Source organism: Monodelphis domestica, chromosome 6 (assembly GCF_027887165.1).
Source record: "Monodelphis domestica isolate mMonDom1 chromosome 6, mMonDom1.pri, whole genome shotgun sequence".
Classification (NCBI taxonomy): domain Eukaryota; kingdom Metazoa; phylum Chordata; class Mammalia; order Didelphimorphia; family Didelphidae; genus Monodelphis; species Monodelphis domestica.
This window is the reverse complement of record NC_077232.1, coordinates 295,461,726-295,473,878: the sequence shown is the minus strand read 5'-3', so window position 1 is coordinate 295,473,878 and position 12,153 is coordinate 295,461,726. Positions and strand designations below refer to the sequence as shown.

The 12,153-nt window shown below is 39.5% G+C and overlaps 1 protein-coding gene across 1 annotated transcript in view; it reads right to left on the bottom strand.

Annotated features, from left to right (window-relative positions):
- Positions 1 to 12,153, bottom strand: part of PDGFRL (platelet derived growth factor receptor like) — a 54,377-nt gene that overhangs the window by 38,512 nt on the left and 3,712 nt on the right. Inside the window, exon 2 of the mRNA XM_007495615.3 lies at positions 10,831 to 11,128. Within this exon, the coding sequence (XP_007495677.1) occupies positions 10,831 to 11,128 (298 nt within the window). The remainder of the gene's footprint in view (positions 1 to 10,830; positions 11,129 to 12,153) is intronic.

The window sequence follows — 12,153 nt, the reverse complement described above, 5'->3', positions numbered from 1 at the left end:
ATTTGAGAATCATTGGTCTACCTGAAAAACCAGAAATAAACAGAAATCTTGACATCATACTACAAGAAATCATCCAAGAAAACTGCCCTGATATTCTTGAACAAGGGGGCAAAATCAACATTGAAAGAGTTCAGAGAACACCCTGTACACTAAATCCTCAAAAGACAATCCCCAGGAATGTAATTGCCAAATTCCAGAGCTTTCAAGCTAAGGAGAAAATTCTACAAGAAGTGAAAAAGAGACAATTCAGATACCAAGGAGCACCAATCAGGATTACGCAAGACCTGGCAGCTTCCACACTAAAGGAACTCGAGGCCTGGAACATGATATTCAGAAAGGCAAGAGAATTGGGTCTTCAACCAAAGATCACCTATCCATCAAAACTGACTGTATACTTCCAGGGGAAAGTATGGGCACTCAACAAAATAGAAGATTTGCAAGTATTTGTAAAGAAAAAACCAGAAGTAAGTGGAAAGTTTGCTATCCAAATACAAAGATCAAGAGAAACATGAAAAGATAAATAAGAAAGAGAGGGAAAGGGGAAAAATGTTTTTTTTTAATTCAAACTCTCTTCTTTGAGGACTATAATTAGATCAAATTATATATATATATATATTAATATATGGGGAAAATGTTATTTGTAAATCTCAAAAATTGTATTCATTATTATAGTAATTAGAAGAATCATCCAAGGAAAAGATTGGGGAATTAAGGGTTATAAGACAATATGCAAAAAATAGATTAAAGGGAGGGGGGAATCGAAGATGGCACCAAGAGATACTTGAAGAAATAAAATAAATAGGATCATCTTTATCACACAAAGATACACATGGGAAGGGGAGGGGAAGAATACTCTTATAAGAAGGAGAGGAAGAAACTGCTAATAGGTAATACTTAAACATTACTCTCAGTGAAATCAATTCTGAGAGGGAAGAGCATCTAGATCCATTGGGCTCTGGAATTCTATCTTATCCTACAGGGTAAGTTAGAAGGGAAAACTAAGGGGGGAGGGAGAGGGGAGTACAAAAGGGAGGGAAAGAGAGGGGGCGAGAACTTAACAGGCCCTAAAAATCAAGAAGGGAACAAAAAGGGAGGGGCCAGAAAGGAAAGCATATCAGGGGAGGGGATTAGGGGGATTGATTAAAAGCAAACCACTGGTTTAAAAGGATATAGCAAAAGAATAAAGGACAGAACTAGGAGAGGATATCAAAATGCTAGGGAATACACAAGTGACAATCAGAACCTTGAACATGAATGGGAGAACTCATCCATAAAATGAAACAAATAGGAGAGTGGATTAGAATCCAATATCCTACCATATGTTGTCTACAAGAAACACACTTGAGGCAGGCAGATACTCAAAAGGTTAGAATTAAAGGTTGGAGCAAAACCTATTGGGCCTCAACTGATAGAAAGAAGATAGGAGTTGCAATTATGATATCTGACAAAACCAAAGTAAAAGTAGATCTGATTAGAAGGGATAGGGAAGGTAAATATATCCTGATAAAAGGGAATATGGAAAATGAGGAAATATCACCAATCAACATGTATGCACCAAATGGTATAGCATCCAAATTTCTAAAGGAGAAACTAGTGGAATTGAAGGAGGAAATAGATAGTAAAACTATATTAGTGGGAGACCTGAACTTACCACTATCAAATTTAGATAAATCAAATAAAAAAAGAAATATGAAAGAGGTAAAAGAGGTGAATGAAATCTTAGAAAAATTAGAGTTAATAGATATATGGAGAAAAATAAATAGGGACAAAAAGGAATAAACTTTCTTTTCAGCAGGACATGGTACATTCACAAAGATTGACCATGTACTAGGTCACAAAAATATGGTAAACAAATGCAGAAAAGCAGAAATAATAAATACAACCTTTTCAGATCATAACACAATAAAAATAATGATCAGTAAGGGTACATGGAGAGCCAAACCAAAAATTAATTGGAAATTAAATAATATGATACTCCAAAATCAGTTAGTTAGAGAACAAATCATAGAAACAATTAATAATTTCATTGAAGAAAATGACAATGTTGAGACATCCTTTCAAAATCTATGGGATGCAGCCAAAGCAGTACTCAAGGGAAAATTTATATCCTTGAGTTCATATATTAACAAATTAGGGAGGGCAGAGGTCAATGATTTGGACATGCAAATCAAAAAACTTGAAAGTGAACAAATTAAAAATCCCCAGAAGAAAACTAAATTAGAGATCCTAAAAATTAATGGAGAAATTAATAAAATCAAAAGTCATAGAACTATTGAACTAATAAATAAGACTAGAAGCTGGTATTTTGAAAAAACAAACAAAATAGACAAAATACTGGTCAATCTAATAAAAAAAAGGAAAGAAGAAAACCAAATTAACAGTATCATAGATGAAAAGGGAGACCTCACCTCCAATGAAGAGGAAATTAAAGTAATCATTAAAAATTATTTTGCCCAATTATATGGGAATAAATATGTCAATCTAGGTGATGCGGATGAATATTTACAAAAATATAAATTGCCTAGATCAACAGAATAAGAAATAGAATTCTTAAATAATCGCATACCAGAAAAAGAAATTGAATAAGCCATCAAAGAACTTCCTAAGGAAAAATTCCCAGGGCCTGATGGATTCACAAGTGAATTCTATCAAACATTCAAAGAACAGCTAATCCCAATACTATACAAACCATTTGACATAATAAGAAAAGAGGAGTTCCATCAAATTCCTTTTACAACATCTATACACCATAGATGAAAACGCACAAAGACAATCGTCATCCTCGGTTACCGAGAGACTACTACTATGGTACTGATTCCAAAGCCAGGCAGATCAAAAATGGAGAAAGAAAACTACAGATCAATCTCCTTAATGAACATAGATACATTAAATAGGATACTAGCAAAAAGATTCCAGCAAGTCATCATGAGGGTTATTCACTATGATCAGGTGAGATTTATACCAGGAATGCAAGGATGGTTCAATATTAGGAAAACCATCCACATAATTGACCATATCAACAAGCAAACCAACAAAAATCACATGATTATCTCAATAGATGCAGAAAAAGCCTTTGACAAAATACAACACTCATTCCTATTGAAAACACTAGAAAGTATAGGAATAGAAGGGTCTTTCCTAAAAATAATAAACAGTATATATATCTAAAACCTTCAGCAAGCATCACCTGCAATGGGGATAAACTAGATGCATTCAGGAGTGAAACAAGGATGCCCATTATCACCTTTATTATTTAACATTTTACTAGAAACACTAGCAGTAGCAATTAGAGAAGAAAAAGAAAGTGAAGGTATTAAAACAGGCAGTGAGGAGACCAAGCTATCACTCTTTGCAGATGATATGATGGTCTACTTAAATAATCCTAGAGAATCAACCAAAAAGCTAGTGGAAATAATCAACAACTTTAGCAAAGTTGCAGTATACAAAATAAACCCACATAATTCATCAGCATTTCTATATATCTCTGACATATCTCAGCAGCAGGAATTAGAAAGAGAAATTCCATTTAAAATCACCCTAGACAATATAAAATACTTAGGAATCTCTCTGTTGGGACAAACACCGGAATTACATGAACACAACAACAAAACACTTTCCACACAATTAAATCGAGATCTAAACAATTGGAAAAACATTAACTGCTCATAGGTAGGACGAGCTAACATAATAAAAATGACCATCCTACCCAAACTTATTTACTTGTTTAGTGCCATACTCATTGAACTACCAAAAAACTTTTTTACTGAATTAGAAAAAACCATAACAAAGTTCATTTGGAAGAACAAAAGATCAAGGATATCCAGGGAAATAATGAAAAAAAGAATGTGAAGAAAGGTGGCCTTGCAGTCCCAGATCTCAAACTATACTATAACACAGTGGTCATCAAAACAATATGGTACTGGCTAAGAGACAGAAAGGAGATCAGTGGAATAGACTTGGGGTAAGTGACCTCAGCAAGACAGTTTATGAGAAGCCTAAAGATTCCAGCTTTTGAGACAAAAATCCACTATTTGATAAAAACTGCTGGGAAAATTGGAAGATGGTGTGGGAGAGATTAGGTTTGGATCAACACCTCACACCCTACACCAAGATAAACTCAGAATGGGTAAATGACTTGAACGCAAAGAAGGAAACAATAAGTAAATTATGTGAACATAGAATAGTATATGTGTCAGACCTTTGGGAAGGGAAAGATTTTAAAACCAAACAAGACTTAGAAGAGTCACAAAATGTAAAACCAATAATTTTAATTATATCAAATTAAAAAGTTTTGTACAAACAAAACCAATGTAATCAAAATTAGAAGGGAAACAACTAATTGGGAAACAATCTTCATAACAAAAACTTCTGACAAAGCTCTAATTACTCAAATTTATAAAGAGCCAAATCAATTGTACAAAAAATCAAGCCATTCTCCAATTGATAAATGGGCAAGGGACATGGATAGGCAATTTTCAGTTAAAGAAATCAAAACCATTAATAAGCACATGAAAATGTGTTCTAAATCTCTTATAATCAGAGAGATGCAAATCAAAACAACTCTGAGGTATCACCTCACACCTAGCAGATTGGCTAACATGACAGCAAAGGAAAGTAATGAATGCTGGAGGGGATGTGGCAAAGTAGGGACATTAATTCATTGCTGGTGGAGTTGTGAATGGATCCAACCATTCTGGAGAGCAATTTGGAACTATGCCCAAAGGGTGCTAAAAGACTGTCTGGCCTTTGATCCAGCCATAGCACTGCTGGGTTTGTACCCCAAAGAGATAATAAGGAAAAAGACTTGTACAAGAATATTCATAGCTGGGCTCTTTGTGGTGGCAAAAAACTGGAAAATGAGGGGATGCCCTTCAATTGGGGAATGGATGAACAAATTGTGGTATATGTTGGTGATTGACTACTATTGTGCTCAAAGGAATAATAAAGTGGAGGAATTCCATGGAGACTGGAACGACCTCCAGGAATTGATGCAGAGTGAAAGGAGCAGAACCAGGAGAACATTGTACACAGAGCCTGATACACTGTGGTACAATCGAATGTACTGGACTTCTCCATTAGTGGCAATGAATTGATCATGAACAACCCAGAGGGATATAGGAGAAAAAACACTATCCACATTCAGAGGAAAAACTGTGAGAGTAGAAACACAGAAGAAAAACAACTGTTTGATTACATGGGTCGAGGGGATATGATTGGGGATGTAGACTCTAAATGAACATCCAAATGCAAACACCAACAAATGGAAATGGTTTCTGATCAAGGACACATGTAATACCCAATGAAATTGCACATAGGTTGCAGGAAGGATGGAGGGAGGGAAGGAGGGAAATAATGTGATTCTTGTAACCAAGGAATAATGTTCTAAATTGACTAAATAAAAATTAACAAAAAAAAAGATTACAGCAAAATGTCACAAAAATCATCTACTATGAGCAGGCTAGATCTATACCAGAAGTGCAGGGCTGGTTCAACATTAGGAAAACCATAAATATAATCGACCATAATGATAAAAAGAAATAAAAATAACCCCAAAATTATTATTTCAATAAATGCAAAAGAAGCTTTTGACAATATACAACACTAACTCCTGTTAAAAGCACTAGAAAGCATAGGCATAAAGGAAACTTTTCTTAAAATTACAAGTAGCATCTATCTAAAACCAAGAACAAGCATATTCTGTAATGGGCATAAACTAGAAGCCTTTCCAATAAGATTAGAGTGAAACGAAGATGTCCATTATCACCATTAATATTCAATATTGTACTAGAAATACTAGGTATAGCAATATGAAAAGAAAAAGAAATTGAAGGAATAAGCATAGGTAATTAAAAAAAAGCTATCACTTTTGCAGATGATATGATAGTTTAACTAGAAAACCCTAGAGACAACTGAAAACCTAATTGAATCAATGAACAACTTTGGCAAAGTTGCAAGATATAAAATAAATCTACACAAATCATTATTAGCATTTCTACATATTATCAGTAAAATCCAACAGAAAGAGATAGAAAGAGAAATTCCATTCAAAATAACTGCAGACAGTATAAAATATCTTGGAGTCTACTTGCAAAGACATACGTAGGAACTATATGAATGAAATTGCAAAACACTCTTTAAGCAAATAAAACCAGATTTAAATTCTCAAAGAAATATTAATTGTTCATGGGTAGGCCAAAGCAATATAATAAACATTATAATGCTAAATTAATTTACTTATTCGGTGCCATATCAAACTATCAAAGAATTACTTTCTAGAGTTAGAAAAAAATAACAAAATTCATCTGGAGGAACAAAAGGTCAAGAATTTTAGGAGAACTGGTAAAAAAAATGTGAAGAAAGGGGTCTGGGCAGTACCAGATTTCAAACTAAATACAAGCCTGTTGTATAAATTTCATCAAAAGAAATTTGGGCCAGAAAAACAAATAGAGAGGTTGATTGGTGGAATATAGGAGGTCCATAATATGCAGAATTAAATGAGTACAGTAACCTTGTATTTGATAAATTCAAAAATACCAGCTATTGGGGCAAGAACTCACTATTAGACAAAAACTGGAAAACTGGGAAATCGTCTGATAGAAACAAGGCATAGTCTAACATCTGACACTGTATACTAACATAAGCTCAAAGTGGGTTCATGATTTAAAAAGTGTTAGGGAAGGAATTGCCTGTCAGACCTATAGAACAAATAAGAAATAGAGAGGTTCATGGGAGGTAATATGGATAATTTTGATTAACGTTAAAAAGGAAACACTTTCCACACAACTAAAACTAGATCTAAATAATTGGAAAAACAGTAATTGCTCAAGGGTAGGACGAGTTAATATAATAAAAATGATAATCCTACCCAAATTAATCTACTTATTCAGTGCCATATCTATCAAACTACCAAGAAACTTCTTTATTGCATTAGAAAAAATTATAACAAAGTTCATTTGGAAGAACAAAAGATTAAGACTATCCAGGGAAATAATGAAAAACAATACAAAGAAAGGTGGCCTTGCAGTCCCAGATCTCAAACTATACTATAACACAGTGGTCATCAAAACAACATGGTACTTGGCTAAGAGACAGAAAGTGGAATAGACTTGGGGTAAATGACCTCAGCAAGACAGTCTATGATAAGCCCAAAGATCCCAGCTTTTGGGACCAAAATCCACTATTTGATAAAAACTGCTGGGAAAATTGGAAGACGGTGTGGGAGAGATTAGGTTTGGATCAACACCTCACACCCTACACCAAGATAAACTCAGAATGGGTGAATGAGTAAATTAGGTGAACACAGAATAGTATACCTGTCAGATCTAAAGTTAAAAAGATTTTGCATGAACAAAAGCAAGGCAGATAAAATGAGAAGAAAAGGAGGGAAAATATCCTTGAAGCAAATTTTTCTGATAAAGGTCTCATTTCTGAAATAAGGGACCTGGGTCAAATTTGCAAGAATAAGAACCATTCCCTAACTGATAGTTAACAGAGATGAATAGGTAGTTTTCAGAGGAAGAAATCAAAGGTATCAATAGCCTTATGAAGAAGAAATGCTCCAATATCATTAATAATTAAAATTAAAATGCTAGTGTACTACCTTACACCCATCAGATTAACTAAGATAGCAAAAATGGAAAATGGCAAAAACTGCAGGGAATGTGGGAAAATAGGTGGAACTGTGAGCTGGTCCAACTATTCTGGAGAACAATTTGGAACTATGCCCAAAGGACTATAAAACCGAATGCCTTTTGACCCTGCAATACAAGGTCTGTACCTCAAATAGAGTAAAGAAAATTGGAAAGGATCTATGTGTATAAAAATATTTATAGTAGCTCCTTTTTATGGTAGCACTGGAATTGCTTTGTTTCTTTCTTTTTTTTGGAGAGAGAGAACATGGCTAATTGGTAATTAACATGGTAGAATTGGAAACTAAGGGAATGCCCAATAATTGGGGAATGGCTCAACAACTTATGGCATATGAACGTGATGGAAAGCCATTGCACTGTAAGGAGTGATGAAGGAGATGGTTTCAGAAAGTGAGCGGGAGAATGACATGCACAGTGACAGCAACATTAGATAATCAACTAGGAAATTCTCATCAGTATAATGACCAACGAAAATTCCAAAGGACTCTTAATGAAAATGCTATCCACCTCCAGAGAGAAAACTGATAGACTCGGAGGGCATATTAAAACCAAGTAACTAAGTTTCTCTCTCCCTCTCCCTCTCTCTCTCCTTTTCTCTCCCTCTTTCTTTCCTTCCTTTTTATAGTGGCTCCCTTTCTCTTTCTTTCGGAGAGAGGGAACATGGTTGAGGCAGAAAGATGCTCTACATAACTATATGTATAATGGTCATCATCTTTCTTGCCTTTTCAGTCACTGGACCAGGGGGTGGAATGAGGGAGAGAACTTGGAACTGAAAATAAAAACTTCAAAAAAAGATATACCAACAAAATAAAAGAAAAATGCTACTACCTACAGATGAAGAACTGATGGACTCAGTTTGCACATGAAAGTGTATTTTCCCTTTATTTTTCTTTTCTCAGAGCATCGCTAAAGCCAAACTATGTTTTGCATGACTGCATATGTATAATAGGTATCACATTTCTTGGCTTCTCAATGGGTAAGGGAGAGGATTTGGCACTTAAATGGGGCTAATGACAACCTGTAGTGTCTGTCCAGGGTCCAGGACCTGGGAGGAGTGTGTGGTTTGCTGGGAGGCACTGCAGAAATAAGAGGTGGTGTTCCCAGGGGCACCCTCCGAGCTGTCACTCAAGGGAAGCCGTGTGGCAATGGCTCATGCCCGCCTTCATGGCTCACTCTCTGTCCTTACCTCAGTGACACACTTTCCTGGACAGTCTCGGGGGTGAGGGCATGAATGACTTCTGAGGTCCCCAGGGTGCCGAGCAGGGTGGGCAGAGGCTATAGGATCATGGAGCTGCTGTCTGGGACCAGGGCTTCTGGTTCTTGCTCTGCTTTTCCCCTGGCCTCTGCTGACTCTTCGACAGTCTCTGTTCTCATTGCCAGCATCTTCCTGCCACTGAGGGTGGCCGCTGAATGCCATCTAGTGGCCCCTGCTCTGACATCACTCTGCCAGGCTCCCAGAAGCCATCAGAGTAACAGCTGGAAGGGGCCACCAGAGTCTCTCCAACAGCCACGATGCTGCTGAGTGTCTTTGACACACAGAGCTCTTTTCCTATCCCTCCCTGGCCCCTCACCCAGGCCAAAGCAGGAGAAGGGCTGGACGTGGAGTCTGAGGCTCCTCCTCCCATCTCTGCCGCTTACTACTGAAGGACCTCTGCTGGGAACTCTCTTCTAGGATTGCCTGAACAGCAAAGGAATCTGACTCAGGCCTGTTTCCATCCTTCCCAAGGCCACTCGAGATGATTACATTCCCCAGGGCTGGGGGGCTGCCTTTGTCCCACTCCTAAGTGTCCAACTATGTGTCATGGCATGGAAGTTCCCCAGAATCCTTGTTGTTTCCCCCTCAGGAGCTGCTCCTACTGGCTTACAAGAGCAGATAGTTAAATTTTCAGTGTGAGCATTTATACCTTGGAAATGGACACACACTACAAATCAGGGATCAGTTGATTGTCTAGATGGAAGAAAGCATTGGAAAAAGTGTTCCTGGTATAGATTAAGCTTAAAATGTCTTGTAGTCATCTTGGGGGAAGGAGGGGAAGCTGGTTGTTAAACATTTCCTTGTCTCTACTTCCCTAAAATCAATAAATCATATCCAGGTAAGTTAAAAAAAAGCTCAAGATTCCATTAACTCCTGCCCCGACCCTGGGAGAGTGAGCCCAATGGTTGATGTTTCATGACTAAGTTATACAGTTTAACTATACCCCTTCCAAGATGTTTCAGGTCGATGCTTTGAAAAACGTTTTTAGTCTGCATAGTAGCTGGTATTATTTAGCCAAGTGTTTTCCAAATGCAACTTATTTGATTCTCATAACTCTGGAAGGTAGGCACTATTGTCATTCCCATTTTGCAGATGAGGAAACTGAGGCTAGGAGCCACTCGGTGACTTGTACAGAGTGGTTCAGCCAGTAAATGTCTGCGGAACTCAAACTCAAGCTCTGGCCTCCGTGACACCCAAGTCTCATCTCCTCTTTATTACCTTTTGCCTCAAAAGCCTCTCATGGTCTTGTAAGAGGGACTTGAGTTCAGATGATGTTGGTGTGTGACTATGGACAAGTGTCTTAACCTCTCTGAGCCTTAGGAAATATTGGAAGACTAAGCCAGGCAGTCCAGTAGATATGGTATCTGGCCTGGCATCAGGAAGACTAAGCTTCCTGAGATCAAATTTGATCCCCCTGGGGGGTCCCCTTAAGCCCTATTGGCCTCAGTTTCCCCTCTGTAATTTGAGCTGGAAAAGGAAATGGCAAACGACTTCGGTATCTGTGCTGAGAAAACTCCAAATGGAGTCCTGGTTTAAAAAGGACTGAACAAGCAGCCTTGAAAAGGGAGGGATTCTTAGTGTGACCAAGCCTTGACTGCTCTAAGGCGTCCCTTGGAGAAGGAGCAAAGCTGCTTCATGGCCCGGCCTCAGGGGCCACTGCCGCTGTCCCAGGTCCTGCACCAGACCCTGGTGAGATACTGCCCAGAGTCTCCCTTGTGGATTCCCAGGAATGAAATCCACCAGCACTCCCCAACCTGCGGGGGTCCAGGCCTTCGTAGGGGATCAAGGCTGGTGTTCTGAACAGGTCGGGGAAGCTGAGTAAAGGTGGTGAGACCCAAACAGGAGAGGCCTCACTCCTGCAGGTGACCTCAGTTAAGGATGAGCCCAGAGGACTGGCCCGACTAGCCAGAGACAGAGGCAGCTTACCTGAGCCGCGAGTCTTTAAAGGTGTCCAGGTACTCGGGGTATCGCCATTTGATGTTGTTTCCTTTACATCTCAGCTCCAGCGTCTGGCCGGCGGTCAGGCTCAGGGTGGCGGCTGGCTTCTGGAAGCGCCCCTTCTCCATCACCTGCATCATGATGGATGGGGTCTTGGGCACAGAGGCTACGGAGTCCCTGTCCTTCCCTGGGGTCGGGGGCAGCTTGCCTCGCTTGTTGGCCGGCTTGATTTTGTTCTCCCCAGGCTCCTTGGGCCTCTTGCTCTTGGTGGATGCTTGGCTGGCAGCTGGATGAAGGAAAGGACCGTGGCATTATGGGAGGAAAGGACCGTGGCATTAAAACAGTGCCCCTCAGAAAGAGCCAAGATTTCCTGGGATCCTATCAGGAATACAGGTGGATGAGCCAAACTGGAGCCCACCTGCCTCTCTCTGCACCCCCCTTGGTCCGTCTGTCATAGAGTCAGGACTGACTCAGGAAGAGCTGGGACCAGAGAGTCCCACTAGGCAGGTGGGTGGCCCAGCGGAAGTTCTCAACAGGAAGTCTCCCCAACAACAGACGAGGAATGTGGGCTGACACAACTGGCTTCTTATAAGGACACTTACTCATGAGGACACTAGAGGGGAACTGAAGCTGGGCCAATGAAGAAGGAGGAGGACCCCCAGTTCAATTAGCCCTTTCAGTCTCAGTTTCCCCTTCTGTAAAATGGTGAGGAAGATGCTTTACAAGTCTCTAAGTGCTCCACAGAGGGCCCCACTCAATATGGGGCTGTCAGCTTCATCCTGTCCAACTTCGGCTCCCTTGATCCCACCCTCATTGGCAAGCATCCTGCAAGACCCAAGAGTTTAGCCCAATCCCAGCCACAGGATCCAGTCTGGCTTACATGCCTGCTCTGGAGATAGCACTGCCACCAAGTGCTCTGTTCTTACCCCTCTGTCCTTTATCAAAGCCAGTCCAGGAGTTAGTAGTGAGAGATGGAGGATGAGCTGGGCAGATAATTTTACACCACAAAATTAGAGCCCAGGAAGTCAGACTGTCAGACTTTACCTCCTCCTATCTGCTATCTCCAAAATACTTACTGATAGATTAATTGGCCTCAAGGACACTGTGACTGATCTTTTTTCCCCTTCCTTTTCCCTTTCCTTCCCTTTTCCTCCTCTTCCTTCCTCCTTTCCTTTTTCCTTCCTTCCTTCCTCCTCTTCCTTCCTTCTTTTCCCTTCCTTCTTTCCTTTTCCCTTCCTTCTTCCCTCCATTCTTTCTTTCTTTTCTTCCCTCCATTCCTTCCTTCCTTCCTTCCTTCCTTCCTTCCTTCCT